The 27,608-nt window shown below is 40.8% G+C and overlaps 1 protein-coding gene across 5 annotated transcripts in view; it reads right to left on the minus strand.

Moving 5' to 3' along the window:
- CADPS2 (calcium dependent secretion activator 2) overlaps positions 1-27,608 on the minus strand; it is a 478,890-nt gene that overhangs the window by 301,737 nt on the left and 149,545 nt on the right. For all 5 annotated transcript variants that reach the window (XM_082631735.1, XM_082631734.1, XM_082631733.1 and 2 more), the window contains one exon: positions 13,480-13,812. In XM_082631735.1, the coding sequence (XP_082487861.1) occupies positions 13,480-13,812 (333 nt within the window). The remainder of the gene's footprint in view (positions 1-13,479; positions 13,813-27,608) is intronic.

Genomic DNA, 27,608 nt, shown 5'->3' on the forward strand with positions numbered 1-27,608 from the left:
CATGATTCTCACTACCCTTGATCAGGCTAACATCTGAGAAGAGGAGGAGGAGTAAAGGGCAGGGAAGGATGGGTGGAAGTGAATGAAAATAAGTGGATATGAATGAGAAAGAATGATACCCAAACATCTCAGCTTAGTTTTCAGGTCCACCCTATTTCGTACCAATCTCACTTTTTACCCTCTTGGATACTTGCTTTATTTATACAAATTAGTTTGCTCATTATATACAAAACATATTACATTTCCCCATCATATATCTTGTTTGTGTTTCTCCTGCCTGGGATGCTCTTCTTACCTACCTTCGTTGTCCAGATCAATCTCCAAATCTTCTGAGAAGACTACCTGCCTACCTATTGGGTAACAAAGCAGGTACTATCTGATGACATATCTTTCATAGTAGTCTTCTCATTATTCAACTTCTCAGATATTTATGACCCCTACCTCACACCACAATATATGACCCTTCTTAGGTCACCCTACCACCCTAACAAGAGGCCTAAACCAATCCATCTCCAGTGGTGGGATTCCTGTAACCAGTCCCAGTTTTAATGTAAATACAAGGAATAATTCCACCTGTATTTGAAAGGTTCTTGGACCCTAACATCCCTCCAGACTGACCCATCTTCCATGAGGCAACCTCCCTCAAAAATAGAAACAAAAAAGTCCTTCCTCCTCGCTATCTGATCATTGACAATTAGCCAGCAACTCCAAGGTAACTAAAACTCTTTCTGCAATTTCGTGCAGCACAAAGAGCACAAGGAAGTGAAGTGATTCCCGTATTCTCAAGAGGGATGCATTGCCTGGATGCTGTTACGTCTGAGTCAGGGAGCACTCGGCTGCTAAAGGCAGAGTTTGTAAAGATCACTCTCACGTCTACTTGCTAAACTGTGTATAAGAAACCTGGCTCGGAAAGAGCAGTTCTGCCGCAGCTTCTCGGAGAACAGTTCTGAGAGTCTTAAAAGTGCATTTCCCAAACCACACTTCCCTTTGATTACTACTTAAAAGTAGGAAAGGGCTTCCCTGGTGGCGCAGTGGTTGAGAGTCCACCTGCCGATTCAGGGGATGCGGGTTTGTGCCCCGGTCCGGGAAGATCCCACATGCCGCGGAGCGGCTGGGCCCGTGAGCCATGGCTGCTGAGTCTGCGCGTCCGGAGCCTGTGCTCCGCAACGGGAGAGGCCACAACAGTGAGAGGCCCGCGTACCACAAAAAAAAAAAAAAAAGTAGGAAAAACATGAACGAGTTAATGAGATATAAAATTAGCCTATGTGAACTGAACTAAACTATATTAAGTAATGGAAAAAAATGTTCAAAAGTAAGAACGTAAGAACTTTAACCTCAAACATAAAAACCAGCCTGGAGACTATGCATACATATTGCCTAAAATGGTAGGTATAACTTCACAAATTTTTGCACATCATGAAATTTTCCTTAGGATTCCATTTGGTATTAACATTTTATCTTCTAGACAGAAGTCATGAGCTAACATTTTCAAGCAATTATTTACTAACTATGCTTCCCTCAATAAAATAATTGAATATACATTCACATTAATAACGATGAAATGGAGAGATTTTAGCACTAAGTAAAATAACACAGACACTATCAGCGACTTTAGAGGACTCTGTCAGAGCAGATTAGAACTTCAGCCTCATCAGGACTAGCAAGAGGTGAATTTATATAGCACTGTATGTCAGGAACCATTCTAAGTGTTTGTAACATTATTACATTTAAACCTCAGAGCAACCATATGGAAGGAGTTCCTATCATCAACCCAGGTTAGTAATGAAAAATCTAAAGCACAGACAGGTTTAAACAATTTTCCAGGGTCAAGGTCACACAGTTCATACTCAGCAGGACCAGGGTCTGAATCGTATAGTTTGACCCCAGGTTTCAACGTAACCACCTCCCACTCCTTCACGACACCTCACCCTCAGTTTTCAGTCTGTCAGTCACTTACCATGAGTGTCCACAACAGGAAACACGTTAAATATTACTGGACAATTTATGGTGAAAGGATTTAAATATTTATCCTATGTTCAAGTTGTTACAATGCAATAAGGGAGGCATGTATAACTATCTATATTACAAAGTAGAATATCACAAGCTTTTGGGTATGCTAGGGAATTATACATTCCTCACGGATTTCCCCCCTCCCACAATATTTAAGAAAAATGAGTGAAGGCAGGAGCAGAGGAGGCTTTGTGGAGGAGGAATTTCGCTTGATTCTTTAAGAACAGAGAAGGGGGATTCCAAGTGAAGAGAATAAAGTGAGACAAAATTAAAATTCTCTGAAGATTTGTGTTCTCTTATCATTAAGAAAAAAAAATGTGGACACGCTGGGATAAAACCCTAATTTCTATAGGCTAGATCTAAGGAAAGAAGAAAAGTCTAAAAATAAATGCAGGGAATATCTAACTGTAGCCTATATTTTTATCTGATGAGATTTGGGAGAAAGCAGAAATAAGTTAAAACATCTTTAGAAGAAACCTTAGTCAGAAATATTTTTATGTAGTTCCTCTACACGTAGGCTAAATGTAAAAAAAAAATAATGCACAGTCAAATGAAGCAACACTGATAAAAGTTATAACTTGATTTAAGAATTTAATACAGTTGTATTCACAATTATAAAGACAACCTTTATGGATTAAAGACCTAAATGTAAGGCTAGACACTATAAAACTCTTAGAGGAAAACACAGGGAGAACACTCTGTGACATAAATCACAGCAAGATCCTTTTTGACCCACCTTCTAGAGAAATGGAAATAAAAACAAAAATAAACAAATGGGACCTAATGAAACTTAAAAGCTTTTGCACAGCAAAGGAAACCATAAATAAGACGAAAAGACAACCCTCAGAATGGGAGAAAATATTTGCAAACGAAACAACCGACAAGGGATTAATCTCCAAAATATACAAGCCGCTCATGCAGCTCAATATCAAAAAAACAAACAACCCAATCCAAAAATGGGCAGAAGACCTAAATAGACATGTCTCCAAAGAAGATATACAGATTGCCAGCAAACACATTAAAGGATGTTCAACATCACTAATCACTAGAGAAATGCAATCAAAACCACGATGAGGTATCACCTCACACCGGTCAGAACGGCCATCATCAAAAAGTCTACAAACAATAAATGCTGGAGAGGGTGTGGAGAAATGGGAATCCTCATGCACTGTTGGTGGGAATGTAAATTGATACAGCCACTATGGAGAACAGTATGGAGGTTCCTTAAAAAACTAAAAATAGAACTATCATATGACCCAGCAATCCCACTAGTGGGCATATACCCTGAGGAAACCATAATTCAAAAAGAGACATGTACCACAATGTTCATTGCAGCACTATTTACAATAGCCAGGACATGGAAGCAACCTAAGTGTCCACCGACAGATGAATGGATAAAGAAGATGTGGCACATATATACAATGGAATACTCCTCAGCCATAAAAAGAAACAAAATTGAGTTATTTGTAGTGAGGTGGATGGACTTAGAGTCTGTCATACAGAGTGAAGTAAGTCAGAAAGAGAAAAACAAATACTGTACGCTAACACATATATATGGAATCCAAAAAAAAAAAAAAAAGGTTCTGAAGAACCTAGGGGCAGGACAGGAATAAAGATGCAGATGTATAGAATGGACTTGAGGACACGGGGAGGAGGAAGGGTAAGCTGGGATGCAGCGAGAGAGTGGCGTGGACATATACACACTACCAAATGTAAAACAGATAACTAATGGGAAGCAGCTGCATAGCACAGGGAGATCAGCTCCGTGCTTTGAGACCACCTAGAGGGGTGGGATAGGGAGCGTGGAAGGGAGACGCAAGAGGGAGAGGATATGGGGACATATGTATACGTATAGCTGATTCACTTTGTTATACAGCAGAAACTAACACAGCATTGTACAGCAATTATACTCCAATAAAGATATTTAAAAAAATAAAAACAGTTTTTAGAGAGGAAACTGATTCAATATTACTAATCAGATTCGCATTTATTTAACTGAAATCATATTCATCAATTATATATCATGATACATTTATTTAAAAAAAAGAAGTGAATATTTATATTTCTATAAATATTATAGCTAATTATTAACTCCAGAATTTCAAGTCAGGTATTATACGATCCAATCAGTCTTAAGGTCTTCAGTTGCTCCTTGCTGTTTCCTAAAACATAACAATTGCCATTTAATGACATTCACTTGAATATTTTCCCCAGACATTTTGAGATTTAAAATTACACACACAGGAAAGATATACCTTGCTAACAATCATTTCCTTAGCTTTATTTTCCTGATTTGCAAGTGATTTTTGTTATCAAATGTTGTCTCTGTAGAATGTGCTTTTATATTTCTGCCAAAGTAGACAAATTATGTTAAAATGTATTATCAATCACATGATACTAGTTGAGAAAACAGATGACAGCAGCAAAAGACAGATACCAATTTCCTCTGAGCGCTTCACATGTCTCTCCCTATTTTCCCTTTACACACCGTGAAAGGGGGTCTTCAGAACAGAATGCCTCATGGTTCCTGCACTTCCGGGGGAAGACTGTCACAGTGAGAGGGGCAAGAAGCACAGCAATTGCCTCTGTTGATTTTTTTTAAATTCCTAGACCTCAAGTGCTTAATCTCCAAAGCTTGAGATTTCTAGGGGGAGGGAATCATAAACCTGAACACTATACTTTTTAACCATTCATAAATATTCCTGCTTATTCCTTACAAGCACACAACCAGTTCTGTAATAGTACTTAACACAGTCCTTACAGTCTTCAGAATATAAGGGATTTGGTGAGGGCAGGGGGAGCGGTATTTAGAGAGGAAGGTTCCAGGTAACTTTGCTTTGACTCTTGGGTAAGCATGGGTGAAACTTTCTTCAGTTAGTGGAAGGAGATTATGAAAGATTAATGAAGATTGCTTTCGGCAGAAAAGATCAGGATCTAGATGGCTGTAAAATTCAGTTAATTAATCCTCTTAGAAGGTAGAAGGAGGAGAAGGACAGTGTATATGGTACTATGTGTTCCACTACTCAGACTCTGGTCACTTAGGATTGTGCGTCTCTGCAATCTACAAGAGCCACACCCACATGTGCTGATGTCACCTCCAATCACAGCCCCAACCCAGCCCTCCTTATGCTAGCAGCTACCCCCAGACGCCAGGGGCTGCTTCACATCTCCTCACCGGCACATGCTCACCCCTCCCCCACCACAGAACATTTAGCATCTTCTCATCCTGGTAACCCTCTTCATGTCACACCTGAAGATTACACAATTCTCCCCAATACTGCATTCTCCTCAACCTCAAGAAGGTAGAGCCAGGGACTTACCACGCCACTGTGGCATTTACAAGAGTGCTTCCTTTGAAAAAAATTAAAGCTAGCAAATAACTAGATCTCCATTCTATGTTACCATCTGTATTCTCTACATGATTACAGAGAATGGGTTAACGGACTGATTTAAACACAGTGTACCACGCTTTGTCATATTTTAAAATAATCTTTAAAAGACATTTCATTTCTGTTCGAGGAAGGCTGATTCATTACAGGTACCACTTAAGTAACAATATTTTCATTCAAAAATATGTGAAGGGCTTCCCTGGTGGTGCAGTGAGTGACAGTCCGCCTGCCGATGCGGGGGACACGGGTTCGTGCCCCGGTCCGGGAGGATCCCACATGCCGCAGAGCGGCAGGGCCCTTGAGCCATGGCCGCTGGGCCTGTACGTCCGGAGCCTGTGCTCCGCAACGGGAGAGGCCACAACAGTGAGAGGCCCGCGTACCACAAAAAAATATATATATATGTGAAATAAAAATTATTCTTAAGACTATAAAACACATAGCTTTAATATCAACTAACTTCATTTCTCTAAAAGTATGATTGTATTTATTTGAAAGTCACTGCATTTCCTTCAAGTTATTCTGAAATTAAACTCTTTACTGACAGACTGGGCTTCTTTCACCCCTGTTAATTTAATATCCTGATTCAAGTAAATGATGGCTAACAATTTCAGATTCTGGTATTGTTATGTTACTCATTGTAGAATGTACAGTTTGCGCTCTTTTTTCATCTTTTTTTCTTAGTATTTTGTTCTATGAATGTGCACCAATGCAAACACAATATTCTCAAAGCAAAGAATCAAAAATCTGACAGGCAGTTTCAATAGCACAAGAACTAATCCATGACATATGTGGGTTGTTCTTATGTTTTTCTGATAACATGTAAATAATTTTTCTTTCAATTATCCCTGGTTTCATAACTTGTTATACATGCTATCTTCTAAATTAGTGCTTTTAAGAGTTTCCTAAAGGGAACTCTTAAATGCCTTAATTTTGAAATTAATAAGTTCTTGGCTCTGACTGGAAGTAATATAAACACCTATGCTTCTTCAGAAGACAGCTTCCTGTTTTTCCATTCTGGATGCTAAACCTACAGCTCTGGGACAAGGGCTACAAAACCACGTGAGGCTCCTGTCAGCTTCAGGTGGCAGCCCTGGCAATGCTCCCTCCTCATTCACGTCCTTTCCTTTCCAAGTCCCCAGGGGCTGTCTGGCCGCTGCCAACCTGCACATCTCAGCAGAGCAGCTTCCTATCCTGAGCTTCTGACCCTGAAGCAACAAAACATATTTGAGATTTCCTAGGAGAGCACTGTTGGCAAAAACAAGGGACCAGACAGGGTAGATAAATACAGAAGCAAGAATTTTACAGTTAGCAAGAGCCTCAAAGCCTTTCCTGAGACACAGGGAAAGTGGAGTAAATTCCACCAACATGTACCTGGAGCCAGGTGCCCGCAGCTTGGCTAGCTTTAGACCAAGCTGCTTCCCCGAGCCCTGCTCTACTAATTCCTCTCCTCACACCATTCCTTCCCTATAAAGGGCAGGTTATCTTCTGTGATCTCTATAGCCTTTTCTTTTTTAAACTCTGTTGAAAGACAACAAAAGAACAAACAAGATAGACAGGTCCTTGAGGGGAAAAAAAGAACCTCAGCTATTTTTCTCAACAATCCATTTTCTTAATTTCTGTAAAATGATTCTTATTCCAAAGGAAAGCTCTTCCCTTACTTATGAGTATTTTTGTAATTTCTTTAAGTTAATCAAAAAATCTTTAAGCGTTTCTTTCAAATCTCAGAGCTGAAGAGAACTCTAGTTTCAGCTCAGACATGTAAAGAGCTTATGAGAAGTCATGCCTCCTGTCTTCACAATAAAGAGCTGGACAAGCTGAAAATCAATGACTTTTCTTCACTTACCAGAGAACCGAGCTTTCAGGGCAAACCACTAACCCAGTATCTGGAGACACAGGAAAAACAGAGATACTACATTTAAAGCAGAAGTCAATGGGTGCCAGAAATATAGAACCACTTATTTGACTAGTAATTTGGACAAACTACTGGAAGCTGAGTGTAGAGAGTGAGAAACTCCTGGGGTTGTAATCATAAAGGGGCTTCCACACTTTCCTGGGCTTTCTTCCAGTAACCCCACCAAGTTCTCATGGTAAGGATCCAAGAAGGCTCCCCTTGTGAACCTGGCCGGAAGAGGGGGAGAAGAGCCACTGTTACACCTCCCAGATTCTTTTCCCTAACAAAGGGGAAAGGACTTTGTTAGAAGAAAACGCTGAAAACTTATTCCAGCTGGAGGAGGAGAAGGCTGCCCTCTGCAGTCCTTTGCAGGCTTCCTGTCTTGTCTATTTGAAAAAAAATAATAGTAACAAAAAACCCACCATGAACAGGAGACAAGACTTCAAGGAAACAAATGGGGGATGCTTTAGCCAGGGAAGGAAATAAGGGGTGCAGGTGAGGAGGAAAACAATACTCGGGGACAAAGGTCAGAAACACTTGTGCAAGTTACAGCCCTGAGACACAGGCCCATGGAAAGACTGAGACTTTACCAAATGGTAGAATGAACGCTCCCTTCTCCCCAGCACCCTACCACAACACCAGCATCTCTCCAGAAGAACAGCTGATCACAGTTAAAGAGCCACAGATACAGACTCTCTGAAGAGGAATACTTATGGAAGCCCAAAGTCAAGACAGGAGAAAAAGACAAGGACACTAGAAGAATGTGAAGCTTCTTGTGCCTGTGGCTACAACAAACATTAAACACAGCCAACCTCCCAGTCAGATTAACATAAATCCTCACACTAAAGGCAAATATACCACAGTTTCTCTTACCTGATACAACATGCCTGGCTCTCAACAAGAAGTTACAAAGCATGCCAAAAGGCAAAAAAAGAAAAAGGAACACAGTCTGTGGAGACAAATCATGAATCCAAACCAGATTAAGATGTCACACAGACGTAGTTAACTAACAAGGAATTTAAGTAACCGTTAATAATATATTAAGGGCTGTAACGGAAAAAGTTGAAAACAGGTAAGAACAGATGGATAATATAAGCAGGGAGGTGGAAACTCTAAGAAAGAATCAAAGGAAATGCTAGAAATCAAAAACACTAACAGACAGAAACAATGCCTTCCATGGGCTTATCAGTAGACTTGCTGATTCTGAGGAAAGAATCAGGACACTCGAAGGTCAACCGAAACTTCCCTCTCTGAAATGCAAAGAGAAAGAGAACTAAAAAGCAAACAAAAAAATAAAAAGAACATCCCAGAACTGTGACGAGTAACATAACTAGACATAACAAATATAACTAAAATACTGGCAGGAGAAGGTGAGAATAGGATATAAGGAACGTTTGAATTAATAATGGCTGAGAATTTTCCAAATGTAAGGACACACACCAACCCCTAAATTCAGGAGGCTCAGAAAACACCGAGCAGGAGAAATATCAAAAAACTCATACCCAGGCATATCATATTTGAACTGCAGAAAACTAAGCCAAGGAGAAATTATTAAAGGAAGCCAGAGGACAAAAAAAAAAACAAACAAAACACCTTACAGAGAATCGACGATAAGAGCTTGATCGGACTACTCATCAGAAACCACACAAGCAAGAAAATGGAGTGAAATCTTTAGAATGTTAAAAGAGAAAAAAAGCTAATTCTATATCTAATGAAATTATCCTTTAAAGATAAAGAAGAAACAGAGACTTTTATCAGATATACAATAACTGGGGGAGTTCATTATCAGTACTCCTGCCTTTCAAAAAATGTTCAAAGAAGTTTTTCAGATAAGTAAAATGATGTAGTACGGAAACTTGGATCTACATGAAGAAAGAAAAGTGTCAGAGAAGGAATAAATGAAGGTGAAATTATATATATATATATATATATATATAGACAGATAAGATACACACACACACACATATATCTTTTATTTTTCTTATTAATTGATCTAAAAATTATCTGTTTAAAGCAAGAGTAGTAACAATATGTTTGGTGAATAGAGCACATTATAAGTGAAATGAATGACAGAAATTTCACAAGGGATGGGAAGGAGGAATTGAGAATTCTCTATTATGGGAGAGCTGTACTACACTTGAAGCCTTATAGTGTTATTTGAAGGTAAGCTTAGATTATTTTAAAATACATATTGTAAGCCCTAGGGCAATTACTAAACACTCTTTAAAAAGATAAGTAGTGGGCCTCCCTGGTGGCGCAGTGGTTGAGAGTCCGCCTGCCGATGCAGGGGATACGGGTTCGTGCCCCGGTCTGGGAGGATCCCATATGCCGCGGAGCGGCTGGGCCCGTGAGCCATGGCCGCTGAGCCTGCGCATCCGGAGCCTGTGCTCCGCAACGGGAGAGGCCACAACAGTGAGAGGCCCGCGTACGGAAAAAAAAAAAAAAAAAAAAAAAAAAAACCAAAAAAAAAAAGATAAGTAGTGCATCAAAAGAGAATATAAAATGGAATCATATAAATGTTCAATTAAAATTAAAGAAGGCAGAAAAAGGAGGGCAAAGAACAAATGCAAGAAAGAGTCAACACTTACAAAGACTGCAGAATGGGATCCAACTACATCACTTTGTATACAAATGGTCTAAACACACCCATTAAAAGAAATTGTCAGACTGGATTAAAAAGAAAAACAAAAACCAGAGGTAATATGCAGCTGTCTACAAGAAACCCACTTTAAACAAAGAATCAGACAGGTTAAAAAGAAACAGATGGGGCTTCCCTGGTGGCGCAGTGGTTGAGAGTCTGCCTGCCGATGCAGGGGACACAGGTTCGTGCCCCGGTCCGGGAGGGTCCTACATGCCGCGGAGTGGCTGGGCCCGTGAACCATGGCCACTGAGCCTGTGCGTCCGGAGCCTGTGCTGCGCAACGGGAAAGGCCACAACAGTGAGAGGCCCGTGTACCGAAACAAACAACAAAAAAAAGAAACAGATGGAGAAAGATACACCATGCTAACCCTAATCAAAAGAAAGCTGAAGTAGCTATTTTGAGATGAAGTATACTTCAAAAAAGAAAAAAAGATCATCAGGGACAGAGAGGGACTTTATATAAAGGGGTTAATTCCACAAAAAGACATGACAATGCTAAATGCTAAATGTGTATGAACCTAACAAAGCATCAAGATACATGAGGCAAATACTGAGAGAACTGAAAGTAAAAATAAATCCATTATTACAGATAGAGACTTGAACTAGAAATATTCGGTTGGCCAAAAGGTTCTTTCGGTTTTTAAGTAAAAATAAAAGATATGTTTTTCATTTTCACCAAGAACTTTATTGAACAACATATTCACTGTTTTTGTTCCACTACCTTCTGCCATTTTTCAGGCAACTTCATAATTCTATCTTCCCAAAACCTTTTATCGTTTTGAGCAAAGAACTGTACCAGATGCCTTTTACAGTCTTCCAGGGAATCGAAATTTTTTCCATTAAGAGAATCCTGTAAAGACCAAAATAAATGGAAATCCAAAGGTGCAATGTCTGGTGAATATGGCGGATGAATCAGAACATCCCAGCCAAGGGACTTCCCTGGTGGTCCAGTGGTTAAAGACTCCACCTTCCAGTGCAGATGGTGTGGGTTCGATTCCTGGTTGGGGAGCTAAGATCTCACATGCCTTGAAGCCAAAAAAACAAAACATAAAACAGAAGTAATATTGTAACAAATTCAATAAAGACTTTAAAAATGGTCCAGATCAAAAAAAAAATCTAAAAAAAAAAAAAAAAAAAAAAAAAAGAACTTCCCAGCCAAGCTGTAACAGTCTTTGCCTGGTCATCAAAGAAACATGTGGTCTTGCATTATCCTGATGGAAGATTATGTGTTTTCTGTTGACTAATTCTGGATGCTTTTCGTCGAGTGCCGCTTTCAGTTGGTCTAATTGGGAGCAGTACTCGTTGGGAATTAATCGTTTGGTTTTCCAGAAGGAGCTCATAATAGAGGACTCCCTTCCAATCCCACCATATACACAACATCACTTTCTTGGGATGAAGACCGGCCTTTGGTGTGGTTGGTCGTGGTTCACTTCACTTGCCCCACGATCTCTTCTGTTCCACACTGTTGTACAGTATCCACTTTTCATCACCCATCACAATTTGTTTTAAAAACAAAATGTTTTTGTTACGTTTAAGTAGAGACTCGCATGCGGGAATGTGGTCAAGAAGGTTTCTTTCGCTTATGTGGAACCCAAACATCAAAGCGATTAACATAACCAAGCAGGTGTAAATGATTTTCAATGCTTGATTTGGATATTTTGAGAATGTCGGCTATCTCCTGCGTGGTATAACATTGACTGTTCTCAATTAATGTCTTTATTTGATCGCTATCAACTTGAATTGATCTACCCGACCGTGGAGCAACGTCCAGCGAGAAATCTCCAGCACAAAACTTTGCAAACCACTTTTGACACGTTCTATCACTCACAGCACCTTCTCCATACGCTGCACAAATCTTCTTTTGCATTTTAGTTGCTTTTTTACCTTTCTTGAAATAATAAAGCATAATATGCCGAAAATGTGCTTTTTTCTTCCATCTTCAATATTACAATGGCTACTCACCAATTTTGATAAGCTTTTTAAAATGCATGCTGCTATGACAGCTGTCAGAATACAATCTAACAAAACTGTTTTGAATGAAGTTAAAGACAACTAAGCACTACTTGAGCCATCTGACAGAAAATATCGAATGAATCTTTTGGACAACCCAATATGTTCCACATCACAGAGGACAGAAACCAGGAGGTCAAAACCCTTGCTGCAGAAGTGATCTTTAAAAGTAAACAAAAGATTAATTTTAGTACATTTTGAGTAAATAAACATAAACCCGTAGGTCCACAGGAATGTATGTTATGACCTTGTAACATTCAGGATAAATTCTACTGCATTTGTAATAACTTATTTTAGAGGTCTACCTGCTCTATTAAGACTTCAGCACATAGAGAACAAATATTTTATTTAGTTAAGGTTGGTTTCCCCAACACCTAGCAAAGTTTTTGGCTTGAACACTCGGTAAACATTTACTCAGTGTCTGAATCTGAATTTTACTAATAAATTATGTTCATCGATATTTAACTATACAAGTGAGCTACTGCTCCATTAAAAATACAAAGTCCCAGTTGTGTTTCTTTTACAATGGAAGATTTTGGCTGTACAGTCATCCTCCCATGTTATCAAAACCACCACCTGGTTTAATAATACAGTAAAAACAATGATAGTGAAAGCATGAATTGTTCACAGGGTTAAGGTTCCACATTGCTTTTCCATTAATTAACTCTGCTAATTTATTCACTGGAAATGATTCACAAATTAGTAATGCAAAGTAAATGATACACATAGAATACAGAAATTGAGAAGTAGATTTGCAAAAAGATTTAAAATAAATGTAAACATATGTACATTATAGAAGTGTGACTCTTAATGAACACAGGAATTTTTAAATGCCAGAATTCTGTCAATTTAAATTGCATATTAGGGCACAGTTAAATAATTTATAGCTCTAAAATAAGCAAACAAAATACAACTAAGGGAGGAATACATTTAGACAAATCATAGGATCTAAAGATGAAAGACATGGAACAAACATGATATTTTATTTAGTTTTTCATATGTATGATTAAAATAACAACTGAAGAGAAAATATATTATTTACTCTGTCACCTCTAAATTATGTAGTTCAGCAATCTTCTTCAATTCATTTCTATCTGGCTGGGTTAAAGAAAAAATTTTTGAAATGTCAGTCACTTCCATAAAACTCTGAAGATGAGTATCATATCTTTATGAAAAATTATTCTGCAGTGAGGAATACCTGTTTATTATAAATTGCCAAGCTTCTTCAGATAACACGATTTTCACTTTACTATTCAGGGCATGCCCCATACACATACACCCAATAGGTACAAATCTGATGTCCTAAGATAGGGCACATGGAACAATTACTTACTGAATAAAATGCACAGATATTCTTCTCCTATCAAATAATTCTTTCAAAGCTTCTTCCAAATGTCATTATTTGACATATTAAAATTCAATTTCACTCACCTTTTCAAACAAAGTGATTAGAGAAAGTAAAGTACATCTTCACAGGCCTGTAAAGACTTGGTGTTCATTCTGTGAGTCAGGGGAATAGGAAATATCATGATCACTTACCTGACATGCATTATAAAGAAGTTGGTGTTCTAGTTTTTTGATCCCCAAAATTTGCTGAAACATTTCATAGAGTTGTTCCTTGCTCAGAATAAGTTCAGAAACAGCGCTCAGGGCCATTCTGTTTGGCTGTTTACACAAGTCCTCTTCACCCCTGTAAATGGCATCATATTTGGCTATCCAGGAGCTCAGCACTGTCTCTTTGCTCAAGCCATCAATTTCTGGCAAACTCCGCACACGTTTTTCTATGTTTTTCTTAAACACCTCTCTGAAGTCATTAGCAGAACATCCTCCACTCTGAACCATTCTGGCCACTCGATCACTCCTCAGAAAAACCTGAAAACAAAACAAAAAACAAAAGAAAACAAAAACCCACTTACAGTTAGGCATGGACACTAACACCAACTGCTTTTAGCAATCCAAGAGTTATGACACCAAACATTCCACAACGGTTCAAATGTTTTATAATATGTACTCACTAATGACAAAATGGAGGCTCCAAATCATCTCTCTTAAAATGCTGAAATGTTTAGGAGAGAAAATAATGAGTCCTGAGGAACTTGTAAGATGATCCAACCTTGACCTACACGCTCCCCACCTGAAGGTCATGGGGATCTCTACAACTGAAACCCTTAAGAGTCGACTGAAAAGGTAACTGGAGATATGAACCCAACTCCCCTATGTGTACTTGGGAGTTCTGGTTAGTTCTTCAGCAAGGAGAAGTCCCTTATTGGCTGAAAATCTGAAGGCCAATAGCGTGGTAAGTCTAGTATCCAAGTCAATACCCTCCGGGTATAAGTGTTAAGCAAAACTACTCCACAGCTGGGGGGTACACCTGTCCCCACCCGACTTCACTAGCTCCCCAACTTCTCACACAGTTCTTGTAGCTGGGAAAAATCGATGATGAAAAAGCAAACTCTAAAACTTTTAGCTGTCCACTAACATCAAGTAAGAAATAAAACACAAACAATGACAACCAGGGAGAGAGACAGTTTTGAAATGGGTAGGAAGAGATGGGTAATAAGTAATAAGGTCATACTGTGCAAGGGACATCAGACTTGGCCTCGAATCTCTCCTTTCTTCTAAGTCACAGACCCAAATATCAACAAGTATCAGCCAAGATTAGTGAAACATCTATTCTGTCATCAATATTCCTAAGAAGCCTCTATGGGTCATATGAGACTGATTTTATTCCTGTTTTCTTCCTATAATAACAAAAACTCCTTCCAAAGAACCCGTAGAACTACTTAATGCAGCACCCATGAGTTATGTCTGTTGTTAAGGCTTCTGGAACAAAAATTCTTGTCAGTCTTTTCCCTAAGAACTGACTCATGATACTGAGGTACTCCCAAATTATGACCCCACTATTTGCTCTAATGCTACTACCATGTCTGTCTGCCTGTGGGCAAACAGCCTGTGTGGTCTGTGCAAAGTAGCCTCATTTGTCCCAGTGACTGGCATCTCAGCTACCAGGTCCCAAACCTTTTCCCCACTTAATTTCTCCTCTTTTCAGACCATTCATACAAAATATTGTTTCCTATCTTTGCTCAATGGCCAGAGGGGATTCCTGACTCTTGAATATTTTGGTTAACTAACGTACTGAATTAGGAGTGGTGAATTTTACACTAGGCAAACATGCATGACACACAGACACAGTGCTTCCTCTCTTTTTACTGGCTGTGGCTCAATTACAGTCAAAAAGACTCTTATTTTTTATGTTTCTAAGCCAAAACTAATTCTTAAGCCCCAAGTATAAGAACAGTGCCTTTAATTTATTTAGATGAAGGAAAATAAAATTTAGATGTTTAATATTTTATCTAAAAATGCCATTTAACTACCTCTAAACACACAGGGGTCTAAACACACAGGGGTCTCTCCATCTTCCTTCTCATCCTCATCTAACTGCACTACTCTCGTTGGGCACTAGACTTCAAGATAAATGTTATACGGACATAATTTTTCTAATTTCCGTTACAGCTGTCTGTATCTTGTTAAATGGGAACGTACGGAGGCTCAGTAGTCAGAGGGGGCGGACTGCGCCAGTTGTCAGTCCACTGCTTTCCAGGGCTGTCTTCCTGTGGCCTTGCCACTGGTACAGTTTTAGAGGGTGCTGGAGGGACACTGGAAGAGGAAGGGCCCTGGTTCCCGGTTCTCTTCTTATACGTGGAGGCACGTGGCACCCACCCCCCGGGCAGCTTCTCTGCAGACCCCAAGGATGGCTTAGCAGGGTGCGCCCACACTGGCAGATTCCCGGGCAGTTCTGCAGTGCAGCACTGCAGTGAACTTGTCTGCCGTCTGGTAGGATACGCCACATCTTCTCCAGTGAGGTCTGGAGCCCAGCCTTTTCCAGATTTGCTCCTTCCTTGGGCGCTCTGCTTCCTGTATCTGCGACTCCTATATTCTTTAGTTTCCCTTGCCCATTGTAGCCAACCCCTCTTCGTTTATAACAAATTTTCCCTGATCAATTATCCTGTGGTTTCTGTCTCCAGATTGCACCGTGATACAGAAATACTGAAATGCGGCATGGAACACTATATCTAAGAGAAAATATTTGAAATTGAAACAACTTTTAAAAATGTGGTAATTGTATAAAGCTGGAACGGCAAGATGTTTTTAAAGCACAACATAAATGCCTTACAATTGGCTTCAGAAAACCTTTTAATTGCTTGATGCCTAATACTCTAAGTTAGGAGGCATTTCATTTTTTTTCAGCCTCTTCTGTCTGTCAGTGCTAAATTCTACCAAGTAACCAAACAGTGTTCTGGAAGCAAGGGCGCTGATGAACTTAGGTTTTTGGAGTCTTAATTTCCTCTGTAAAACCATACCTAAAGCCATACTAACTCAGTCCAATTGCATGTTATTTAATCAACATTTACTAAGTGGTAACAACATGTCAGGCATTCTGCTAAGTGTTGGGGATGTAAAGACGAATGAGCCAAAGACCCTGCCCTCAAACAGCTCACACCACCTGAGAGAGAGAGGATACACAGTAGAACAGAGGGCGGGAGCAATCATGGAGACCTATGCAAAGGCGGGGGGAAAGAAAAGGAAGTTACTAACTCTGTTATCTGCGGGGCAAGGTTGGGGAGGAGAGGGGAACAGGACAAAGGACCCGTGATTTGAATGACCTGTGGGTTGAGTAAGGGGAAAAGGGAGAAGAAAATACGTTTCAGGAAAATAAAAGAGGTAAAAAGCAAGAAGCATAAAATTGCATGACCTTTTGAAGGAAACGTCAGAATTTTTATACTTCAGGAGCATCAAATATAAGGGTGAATGGAACACAAGTTGTGCCAATCAGACCAACAGAGACCAGATGGCCAAATGCAGCGTGTGCCAAGCAAGGAATCTGAGCTCTGCCGATAGGTCAGGAGTCGACGATGGCTAGGTAACCTCGGTGCTGAAATACTGAGAAGCATGATTTAGACAAATAACTGGTGGCACCATCAAGGATAGATGACGACTGACCAGAACAGAGATTGGGATCAGTTATCTGGAGACCAGGTGAAAAGCAGTAAGGGCCTGATCTGGGGCAATTCATGGGCTAAAGAGAGAGAGGCAGAGGAGAGACAGATGGGAGACAATCAACATATCCTGCTGAGTTACAGAATGTGTAAAGGCAGGGAAAATATGATTCACAGCTTTTACTGGGGTGTTTGGATTCCACTAGCTAAAAATAATTAAAGAATACAGGTGGAACAACGTGCGTGTGTGTGTGTGTGCGTGTGTGTGTGTGTGTGTGTGTGTACTGTTTGTAAATGGTGGTGGGTATATGGAGGGCATGGTCCTGGATTACTAGTGTAGTTTTGGTAGAGGTCAGCTTTGAAGACCAAGTATGGTAAAAACAGAGTGAGGAACAAAACTCTCTGAAATACCTATATTTACAAAGCTGGCAGAAGAACTGGATCCAGGGGAGGCTGGTAGCGTCAGAAGCAGAAGGAAAAATACGACACATTAGCAATCAAGAGGCGAGACAGTCCTGAGAGAGAGAGAATCAAGTACCACAAGGGAAATCAGCAGAAATTTGATTGTCTCTACCACCATCTGGTCACCTTTGGCAGAGAAGATAGTAGAGTGGTAAAGAGCAGGAACTGATCTGCAGAAGGAGAAAAAGACAAGTTGTAATAAAGTTAAGACGGCAAATATTGGGTTGGCCAAAAAGTTCGTTCGGGTTTTTCCATAGGACGTTACATAAGATGTTCCGTAACGTCTTATGGAAAAACCCAAATGAACGGCCAACCCAATATAAACTGTCCTTCTGGAAAGCTTGGATGAAAAGGGAAATGAGAGGAAGGCAAAAAGCTGAACTGGGAAACGACACGTAGGCAATGAGGGAGACAAGTCAGGAAAGAGAGGCAGCTTAAGGTATGGATAACAGAAAATAGTGATGGTACGTCACTTCTGAGATTAGTCTGTGGAAGCCTGCAGTGCGCTCTCCCATCACATGCCCGGCAGGGGGGGGTGCAAGCTGCTGTGACGCAAGGTACTGAAGCCCTCGGTCTAACAGCCCTCAATGAACTGAGGTCAGCCCAGAAGCACGGGAGTGGACCGGGAAGCAAATTCATGACTCCCTGAGCCACGAGCGTGATCTCAGCAGACAGCTTGATCGCAACTGAGAGACCCGGAGCAGAAACATCCAGCTAAGCCTCTCTCAGATTCCTAATCCTGAGAAATGCATGTGAGATAACATGCATTTACTGTTTTAAACTGCTATGTTTTGGGATAAATTGTTACGCAGCGATAGATAATACATGGTTTACACTGTATTCTATCATATTCATGTCATATATCCACATGGTTTATGCTCTTACTTCACGTGGGTGTCAGTACCATCATTTCCTCAGAGGAAGCCCCACCCCTTCCCCCGTTCATCATCACACCCTTTTATCTTGCTGTTTTTCTTTTTAGCACACAGCACTACCAGATATGTATTTACTGTAGGTCTCCCCAAAATACAAGAGCCACCAGAGCAGTGACTTTGTCTTGTTTTCTAGTGAACCCAGTGCCTAACACAGTGCCTGCCTATAGTAAGGGATCAATAAAGGTTTGTTGAAAAAAGTGATGACTATCTATAGACATTGAATCCTCTAAGGCTAAAGAAGAGAATTCAGATAGGCACCTGGATCACAGGCTTCCTAAGAAATGGATGCCCATGGGAGAGGAACCAGGAGATGGATAAACACCGAAAAACTGAAAGTGTAATAAGTGGTAACAGTGAACAGGAATGCACTCCAGAAGGCAAAAGAGATTTCGCCTGAGGGAGGAAGCCCAATGATCTGAAAGCAGGAATGAGGAACAGCCCTCCTGGCCCTAGATGTGGAGGAGAAAGGAAGGCCTACCATCATCAGAAGGCTGTTCCTCCCTGTGGCCTCGCTAAGGTTCCATCCCAACCATCGTTAGGTCTGAGGGGCTCCACTTGCACATGTTCCCAATCCCAACACCATCACAAAGGGTGATCCACCAACCCCCTCCTAATCTCACTTCAGCTTCAGACTTGCATCTCCAATACCACCCATCAGCTCTCCTGACACGTCCCACTGACACCCTGAACTTAACAAATTTCAAATGGGATTCATGGCCTCTCCCATTATTTGCTCGACCCCCTGCTTACCTGCTTCAATGAGTATCAATACCTGTTTCACTCCTGGAGAGACCTGGAAACCATTCTCAACTCCACCATCTCCTCCATGTTTATTTCCCGACATACAACTTGTCCCTAAACCTTGCTGGTCCTGCTCACCCTGGAATTCCTCTGAAATCCTTGCTCCCTTCTTCACACCCGACAGAAGCTGTTCCTGCCCCTCACTGTGACTCAGCTGGCTAAGAACAGCCTCTTAAGCGGTCTTCCTGCCTGAGAAATTTTCCTGATAGCCACTCTACTGTCATTTTCCCCAACTTATCCTCTTCACTGGTATCAATCTTTTTTTTTTTTTTTAATCTGGCTGTTCAAATTCTTCTCCAGCTTAAAAATTCTTTGCTGACTTTCCACCAAAAGTCATCAGCAAGGCCTCTGAGGCCCTACACTTCAGCTGGCTCCAAACTACCTATCACTCTGGCTTCATCACAAATCTCTCTCTCTCTCTCAATCTCCATGCCCCGCCCTCCACTATCCTTCCTTCAAAAACTTCACACTGTCCATCTCACCCCCACCAACTTACCTCCTAGCAACTATTCAGATCCCTGCTCAGTTGACCCTCAGTGATTCCCCCGAATTACCTTGAATCGGCCATATCCTATGTTGTTTGTATGCAATCCTAGCACCCTTTCTTTTTCCTTTAAAGTCACTTTGTAACTGTGATACTTAACTGCAAATTCTATCACCGTCTTACTTTTTACTCACTAGACAGTAAGCTCCATGAAGGCAAAGACTGTTTCATTCACCACTGTATCTCCCCCTCCATGCAACTGCATAATTTAAACAATTAACCAGTATGGTTGACTGAGTTTCAGTTACTTGCTTACAGAAGAAAGTAGAGGACATGAACCTTGTCCATATGAACAGGAGAGGGAAAGATATCTCAGAGGGAAGGAGGCACAATGAGTGATGCCACAGAGAACTAGTTTTGTGAGAAAAACAAGATGTTTATTGTCTAAAAACATAATACTGTCTAATCCTCCATCTGTGCTGTTCTTGCAGAAATGACAGTTTTTAATTTTTCAGATGTTATCAGTTATGAAACTGTAACCATGATGGATTTAGTCTCATTAGATATCAACTGTCTTAAGCCTGTGTCCTTTCATAAGAACAGTCATCAAGTTAAAAGGCAGGTAACGTGTGACCACGTGCAAAGGCTAGTCCTAGATGCTGCTCTCCAAGCCGAGCGTGCACCTACGCCAGCCTTCTGCTCTAGGCCCCAGGATCCTCCATGAACTTCTGTCCGGAGAACACATAACAGGGGGCCGTCCTGGTGCAGAAGCGGGCACAGGAACTTAGTGTATCAACACACCTACCAATGAGCAGATATTCTGTCTCCCTAGAGCTCTTCATATATTATCTCCTTTCATCCTCATCATCACCCTGTCCCTTTCTCCATTATCGTTTTCTTTTACAGATGAAGTGGTCAGGCTGAGAAGTGACTAGCCCAAGATCACAAAGTTATTGGGAGAACGGAGACTGAATCCCTGCCTCTGGAATCCAGAAGCAACATTTCTTTATTCTCCTTACGCACTCTTCCACCCCACTACACCGCACTCCTACCAAGGGTTCACCCCTGCACACCATATATTTTGCTGGGTGCTGGCCAACACATGTGGAATTACCAATCAGTGACCTCCCTGTGAAAAGGCCACTGAATATACAACCAACTGAATATACAAATGGCGTGGCAGGGCGAGGGTGGGGAGTTACGATCCGGACATCAGAAAAATAATACACCACACATGCTACCTTTCTCCACATTTACTGGGTTTTAACTTGTACGTGGGCCCTCTGAGAACCACCAGCTGCCACCCTTCCCATTCACTTGCTCAGCTTAGAGACCAAAGAAGTTACTGAATAGCTTAAAGTCATGGTGAACTAATAACAAAATTGAAATGTGGTGACTGCAACAAGCAGCTGTGTCTGCAAAGGGTAAGTCTGCTCAGCTGTCCAAATAAAACCTCAGATACACTTTTCTACAAAAGTACTTATTGTTCACATATTGCTTTTGATCTGAAACATGCATTGCTTCTTTGACACAAAAGGATTGTATAACGATGAGAAAAACATTATCTGCTTGCCAAATCATTGTGGTCATCTATGACATGGTTCCTGGGAAGGCCGCCAATGTGTGTTCAGCCAGGAAAACGCTGAGAAAGTACAAGAGCCCCACTTCAAAGAGATGCTTTTTTCTCCTGAATAATGACAAATAAAATATTGTCTAATAATTCTAATAATCTATGCGGCCCATGGAAAAACAGTTTCTTAAACTATTTTTCAGGTGTTATCAATTCATGATCAATTTTTTTTGTAACAATGATGAATTTGATTTTACTAGATATCAAATAATTCCCAGTTTTCCGGCATAAATACCAGTATTTCCTATTGGTCACTTCTCACGCCTAAAGCCAGTCAATGGATTATTCCCTGTTGGCACCCTGTTGTGCCAGTCTCCTCACCCATCCAAGTCTCCCTCAACTTACCTTTCCAGCCTTCTCTTCCACTGTTCCTGAGAACATATTTTCTCTTCCAATAAAGGGAACCGCTTGTTTAGCCTTTGACATTCTCTACAAGCTTCCTCCCCCTTACCGTACCTCATCCACTTGTTCCATAAATATTTATCAAAACATACTCCCTGCTGGGCAACGTGCTCAGTGCTGGGGATTTACTGGTGAGCAAAATGACATGGGTTTGCTGCCTTCACAGAACTTATAGTGGAAGAAACAAACTACACGAACTAAAATGACTGCAGCTTGATGTATATACTACTGAGCATTTCTGGAACCGTAAGAGTCTGTAGCAAGACTTTGAATCTATTTGAGGAGGTCACAGAGGCTTCCCTGAGGAGGTGAATGGAGGTATGAAGACCAAGAGGAATCAGTTGGGAAACGAGGGGAGACCAAGGGACCATGGGGTAGGGTGGGACACAGCTGGTCTCAGCGGGCTTCTGTGAAGGGAACGAGGCTATAGCGGTGTGAGAAGAGATTGGAGAGAAGGGACAGGCTTTAGAAGCCTTGGAAAGGTATCTGGTCTTCATCCCCAGAGCAGGGAATGCCATCCAAATATTTGTCAGGGAGTCACATGATAAAGACTGCATTTTGAAAACAGCTAAAAGTTACTCTAGGGGCTTTATATATATTAACCCTCAAACACATAAGGTAGGTGCTAGTATCTGTTTTAAAGGTAAGAAACAAAAGCACAGAGAGGTAAAGACACTTGTCCGAGGTCACACAGCCAGATTGTAGAGGGGTGAAAATCTAAGCCCAGACCATGCAATCAAGTGTGGTGACTGATCGACTTATGGCTCATTAAACTGAGTGGGATAGAGCAAGGAGCCGGTAGAATGAAGAGAATGAGGAGGCCAACTGCACTCCTGCTATCCTCTGCTCCTTTGTGATGCTTTCCCCAACTTATGCCAGGTCTTCATCCTGTGCCTTCTTAGCACTTCCCATCCTCTCTGAAGGTATGAAATATACCTGTCCTCAAGCAAGCAAATTCTGTACAGCATCACTGTATCTCTCCCCTGCTTAGACTATGAACTGCATTAGAACTGCACCTTTAAAGCCTCTACAGGGTCTGGTATCATTGGATATTCAAATTCTACAGAAAATAATGGGGTTCTTATAGTCGTAATGGATTTTGGAAAGTTACTAAATCCGAAAGGGTGGGGGAGTTTTGACCAGTGTGGAATGAGGTTTTCACTGATTCAATGTAAAGAAATGAACATAAAGATTACAAAGTAATTCTAATAAAGCTAAATTTCCTCCATATTTTAACAGTAGAAATCATACGTACAAGTCATTTCTATGTAATACAATATTATTAACAATAGATTGTGGGTTAGTTTTTTGTTGTTGTAGTGGTTAATGATCTTTCTTGGCAAAAAAATAAGAGGCTATATTTGACATTGTTTTTTTTTTTTTAATCCATGAATTCCCAAGGTTTAGAAACTACTGATTTAACCAATCCCATTCCCTTTTCAAATGTTAAGAAATCATACCTTAAAACTGGTAGCAATCTTTTAAAAAAACATATAGGTAAGTGATATGTCTAGACCTTTATCTGTAAACTAGGAAGCGGGTGCTCACAAAAGACCCTGCCTTATAACTTATCTAAATCCGTTATACCAACTCTAGAGCCCTTAAAGCAAATCTAAACCCCCTAAACCAACAAAGGCTTCTCGCATTGTCTGAGGGTAGGAACTGAGGCGAGTTTATATCCAAATGAACATAAATGTGATTTGAGAAGTATAAAACTATTTTTTTGGAAAAAAAATACACATGCTCTCCCCATCATCAATAATACAAGGTTTTTATAAAGCTTTTTTCTTCTAATATTAGCTAATAGCAGATCTTTTAGTCTTCCTTTATAGATATCTTCCAACTCAATGATTAGCTTAAATCTCCCTAAGCCGATGGCAAATTCTCCTTAACCCTGTAACTACAGAGCCAGAAACTGAAGAATTTACCAAACCACTCACTCCGAGCACAAATCTAAACAGAGAAGCACGATCACTGAGCGCTAGCTGGGCTTCCAATCTGCACAGACTGAAAGTCTTAACGGGAAAAAAAGATCATGCTCACAGTGGAAAAGGGAGCATGATAAATGTAAATTTGTGAAGTCAATTTCTATATGCATACATAAAGTGAAAGAAGGCATCACCCCCTCCTAATCAATCCCCTCACCCTTCCCCTATTTCATTCAATGTTTCATGGTATTATAGAAAATTTTAGAAAACTCTGAAAAGTCCTGGGTTGGGCTGCCTTGTTCTGCCTATTCTATGAAGAGGTTTTTTGTTTGATTGTTTGGTGGGGGCCGTTTGCCTTCATTATAACGATACAGAAAGTAAATTTTTAAAATGTATATTACATTTACAGTCTTATACTATCTAATGTTCAGTAAATCCCTAAAATCATTTATCTTTATCGTATGGAAGAAAATGTGCTGTTTCCACCTTTACAATATTCCAACCCCGGTTGTGTAATGCTGTTCACCTCACCCTCACGTCTGCTGCACTGCTCTCCTCTCGACGAGGAAAGAATGTACCAAAACCTGGAAGGAAATCAGACCTGAGTGTTCAAGGTGTGACACAAGCTGAGAGACTCAACTGTTCTCGGTCAGTTTTGCCACTGGTAGAATAGGAATTATATCCCTTTTTTCAAACAGTTTTTTGAGTATCATATGAAATAATACAGTAAAATAAGCTTTTAATCAGTTATGCGAAGTATGATCCGTGGACCAATGCCACGGATTGTTACCAGTCCCCCGACAAGTACAGAGAGTATGTCGGTAGAAACTTGCAGTGATGCGACATTGCCATGACATCCCAATACATGATTTTGTACCAGTATTTTGTTATGAAAATGTCCAAACATACAGAAAAGCTGAAAAAAGTTTGTAGTGGTTTGAAAATCACTGACTTAACTGATCCTATTGCTTTATCAAATGTGAAGAAATCATTAAGTTAAAACCCACAGCAAACAATCTCTTTTGTTCTGACATTTACCTTCAACCTAGATTCCACAAATAACATTTTACTCAAGTTTTTCTTTCATATAACTATCCGTCCCCTCCATCAGTCCAAATTATTTTCATTATACATTTCAGAATTAGTGAAATGCATGATCTTGTGTTTTTACAAAATAATCCACAATGGATTGAAAATAATACAGGTCCTTTGCTGAAGATACATCATCTCAAACTTTTTTTTTTTTTTTGAGAAGATGGATGATGTCCTAATGTTGACACAGAAATTGGGAGAAGATATTTCTAAAAACCAAATTATATTTTCCCCAACACTATCAGCATACCAGAAAATGAGCTACTGTCCTTTCAGATGGAAGGTTTATAAAACATGAATCTTGAGGATTGCGAGTGATTTGCTCCTGATAAGCCAAGAGCCTACAAGCAGAAAAAGTTCCAAAATGAAAAAAGAATTTCTGGAAAGTAAATCAATCTTAAAAGCAAACATTCTGTTAAGTCAAAGAAAAATGAACCCCAAACCTTTTGAACTACATTTCCCTGGCATATAATGACTCACTAAATATCTGTTGAACGATACCTTGTAGTTATTTGTTTTTCCACCAGATGGCAACTATGGGTGGAATAACAATGGTTTTAATCTCCACATGTGATTTTCAGGATCTTGCAAGACTTCAAAGGTATAAATCCAGTCACCCTTCCAGAGCTTGAATTCCCTCACCACTGCCGCCGCCGCCGCCACCACCATCAAAACGACATCCAAACCACCAAACTTCTCTAGGGAAGAGAAACTCTCGGCTCTCGGAGGCAATGGCCTGCCTATGGGCAGGACCCGCTACCTGAAAGTCCTTTGTTTCCAGGGGGCAACACTCTCCCTGTAGCTGTCACTCTCTTACCTACTTGTAACCCCTGTAAGAGAAGAGACCATCTAAATTCTCCCCAGGCCATTCTTCAGGTGTTCAAGTCGGCTAACACTGTCTTCAACCTTCCAGGTTAAACACTCCTCAGATGACAGGGCGCCCTCACCAACATGAGGGCTCTCCTGGCACATGCCCCAGTTTTTCTGTGTTCTAGCACTGGGCCCTCGCTCCTTTCAGGCCTTTGTCCAGTTGTTCATCTTCTTGACAAAACCTTCTCTATTTAAAACTGCAACTCTGCCTCTGACAAGTTCCCTTGCTGTTTTGTTTTTCTACACAGCACTTATAACTACTCAATAAATTAAATTTATTTTTTTATAATTTCTTTCCACTAGAAAGGAGAAAGTAAGCTCCATGAGGGCATTGGGTTTATTCACCCCTGTATTTCCAGGGCAAATCAATATTTAATGAATGAATGCATGAAATGATTCATCAATGAATTTGCCACATAAGTAAAATCTCACCATTAATGTGAAGAAAAGGACAGCAATTCTAGTTACAGAAGCAACGCTGCTCCTAATGCAGTAGGAAAGGCCGCACACCTTAAGATGGCCTGCTTAGATGCTCAACGGCACTCCTCTTGTACTTACTTTCAGCTACAGTGTTAAAGATACTAGACTGAGTCTCCCTCCAGTGTTTGTGAAGCTGGTTTTATGGATCCAGACTGAGGAATTTACATGATTCTTTTTTTCTTTGCGGTACGCGGGCCTCTCACTGCTGTGGCCTCTCCCGTTGCGGAGCACAGGCTCGGGACGCGCAGGCTCAGCGGCCATGGCTCACGGGCCCAGCCGCTCCGCGGCATGTGGGACCTTCCCAGACTGGGGCACAAACCCGTGTCCCCTGCATCGGCAGGTGGACTCTCAACCACTGCGCCACCAGGGAAGCCCCATGATTCTTTTTTGAATTTCATCTACAGCCCACTGTTTTAGTATGTTCAGTTATTTTTGGACCTTTAGTGAATAGGTGGTATTAAACTCTATCCTTTTCCAGTGAGTACTGCTCAGCCCAGTGCATGGATTGCCCTAAGCTGTTTCTGCTTCTCAGGTTTTTTTTTTTTTTTTTTTTTTTTGCGGTACGCGGGCCTCTCACTGCTGTGGCCTCTCCCGTTGCGGAGCACAGGCTCCGGACGCGCAGGCTCAGCGGCCATGGCGCACCGGCCCAGCCGCTTTGCGGCATGTGGGATCTTCCCGGACCGGGGCACGAACCTGTGTCTCCTGCATCGGCAGGTGGACTCTCAACCACTGCGCCACCAGGGAAGCCCTGCTTCTCAGGTTTTTTTCTATCCTTCTGCTTTGAAATTCATAAACCATCTAAAATCTCTTCATTTCCTCACAACTCCCTTGGCAATGTGATGGTGGCAGAGAAACCAGAACCGGGAGAGAAAAGGAGTAAGCATTAATGCACAAGCCATGCATAAATCAGAGCAGCTGGATACCTAAAATATGCCTAAATGTGTCTCTAGAAAACTTAACAGCAACTATTATTTGTGTCATGCTTTAAAATTTATAATTATTTTCATTTACGCTATTTCTGATTACAACCGTATGATGCAGCCTTCTGTGAAAATGAACTGACCCTCTGTGACAGAAGAGGTTCTTAAACTGGAAGGTCCATCAGAATCAGCTAGAAGACTTAGTAAAACAGACTTTTGGGTCCTCCAGAGTCCCTGACTCCACAGGTCTGCAGTGGGGTCTAAGAATGTGCAGTTCCAACAAGTCCAGGTGATGCTGATGCTGCCGGTCTGAGGACCACTGTTGCGAGATGCTCTGCCCTGGGGCAAGGATATGAATGTGCAGGCCATCCGATGTAAAGGCTTGGTGTTCTTTTCAATAGGCAACTGTGCTTCCTAGGCCTGAACTTTTAAAACAAACTGCTATTATTAAGAGAATTATAAAAATTACTTTTTGCCCCTTTCCAACTTCAGAGGAAAGGAAGGCTCTATAAAACCCCTCTGACTGAAGTTTTTACACAAGAGAACTACCAATTCCAGAATCAGTACCTCCTAAATGGAAGTATCCTTCCCTAGAGCTTGACTGTCCTTCTTCATTCACTCAGACACACCCTCCCCACACCCTCCCCTGCCCACACTCCTCTTTCCT

This window comes from Mesoplodon mirus, assembly GCF_964341445.2.
Source record: "Mesoplodon mirus genome assembly, chromosome: 9".
Classification (NCBI taxonomy): Eukaryota; Metazoa; Chordata; class Mammalia; order Artiodactyla; family Ziphiidae; genus Mesoplodon; species Mesoplodon mirus.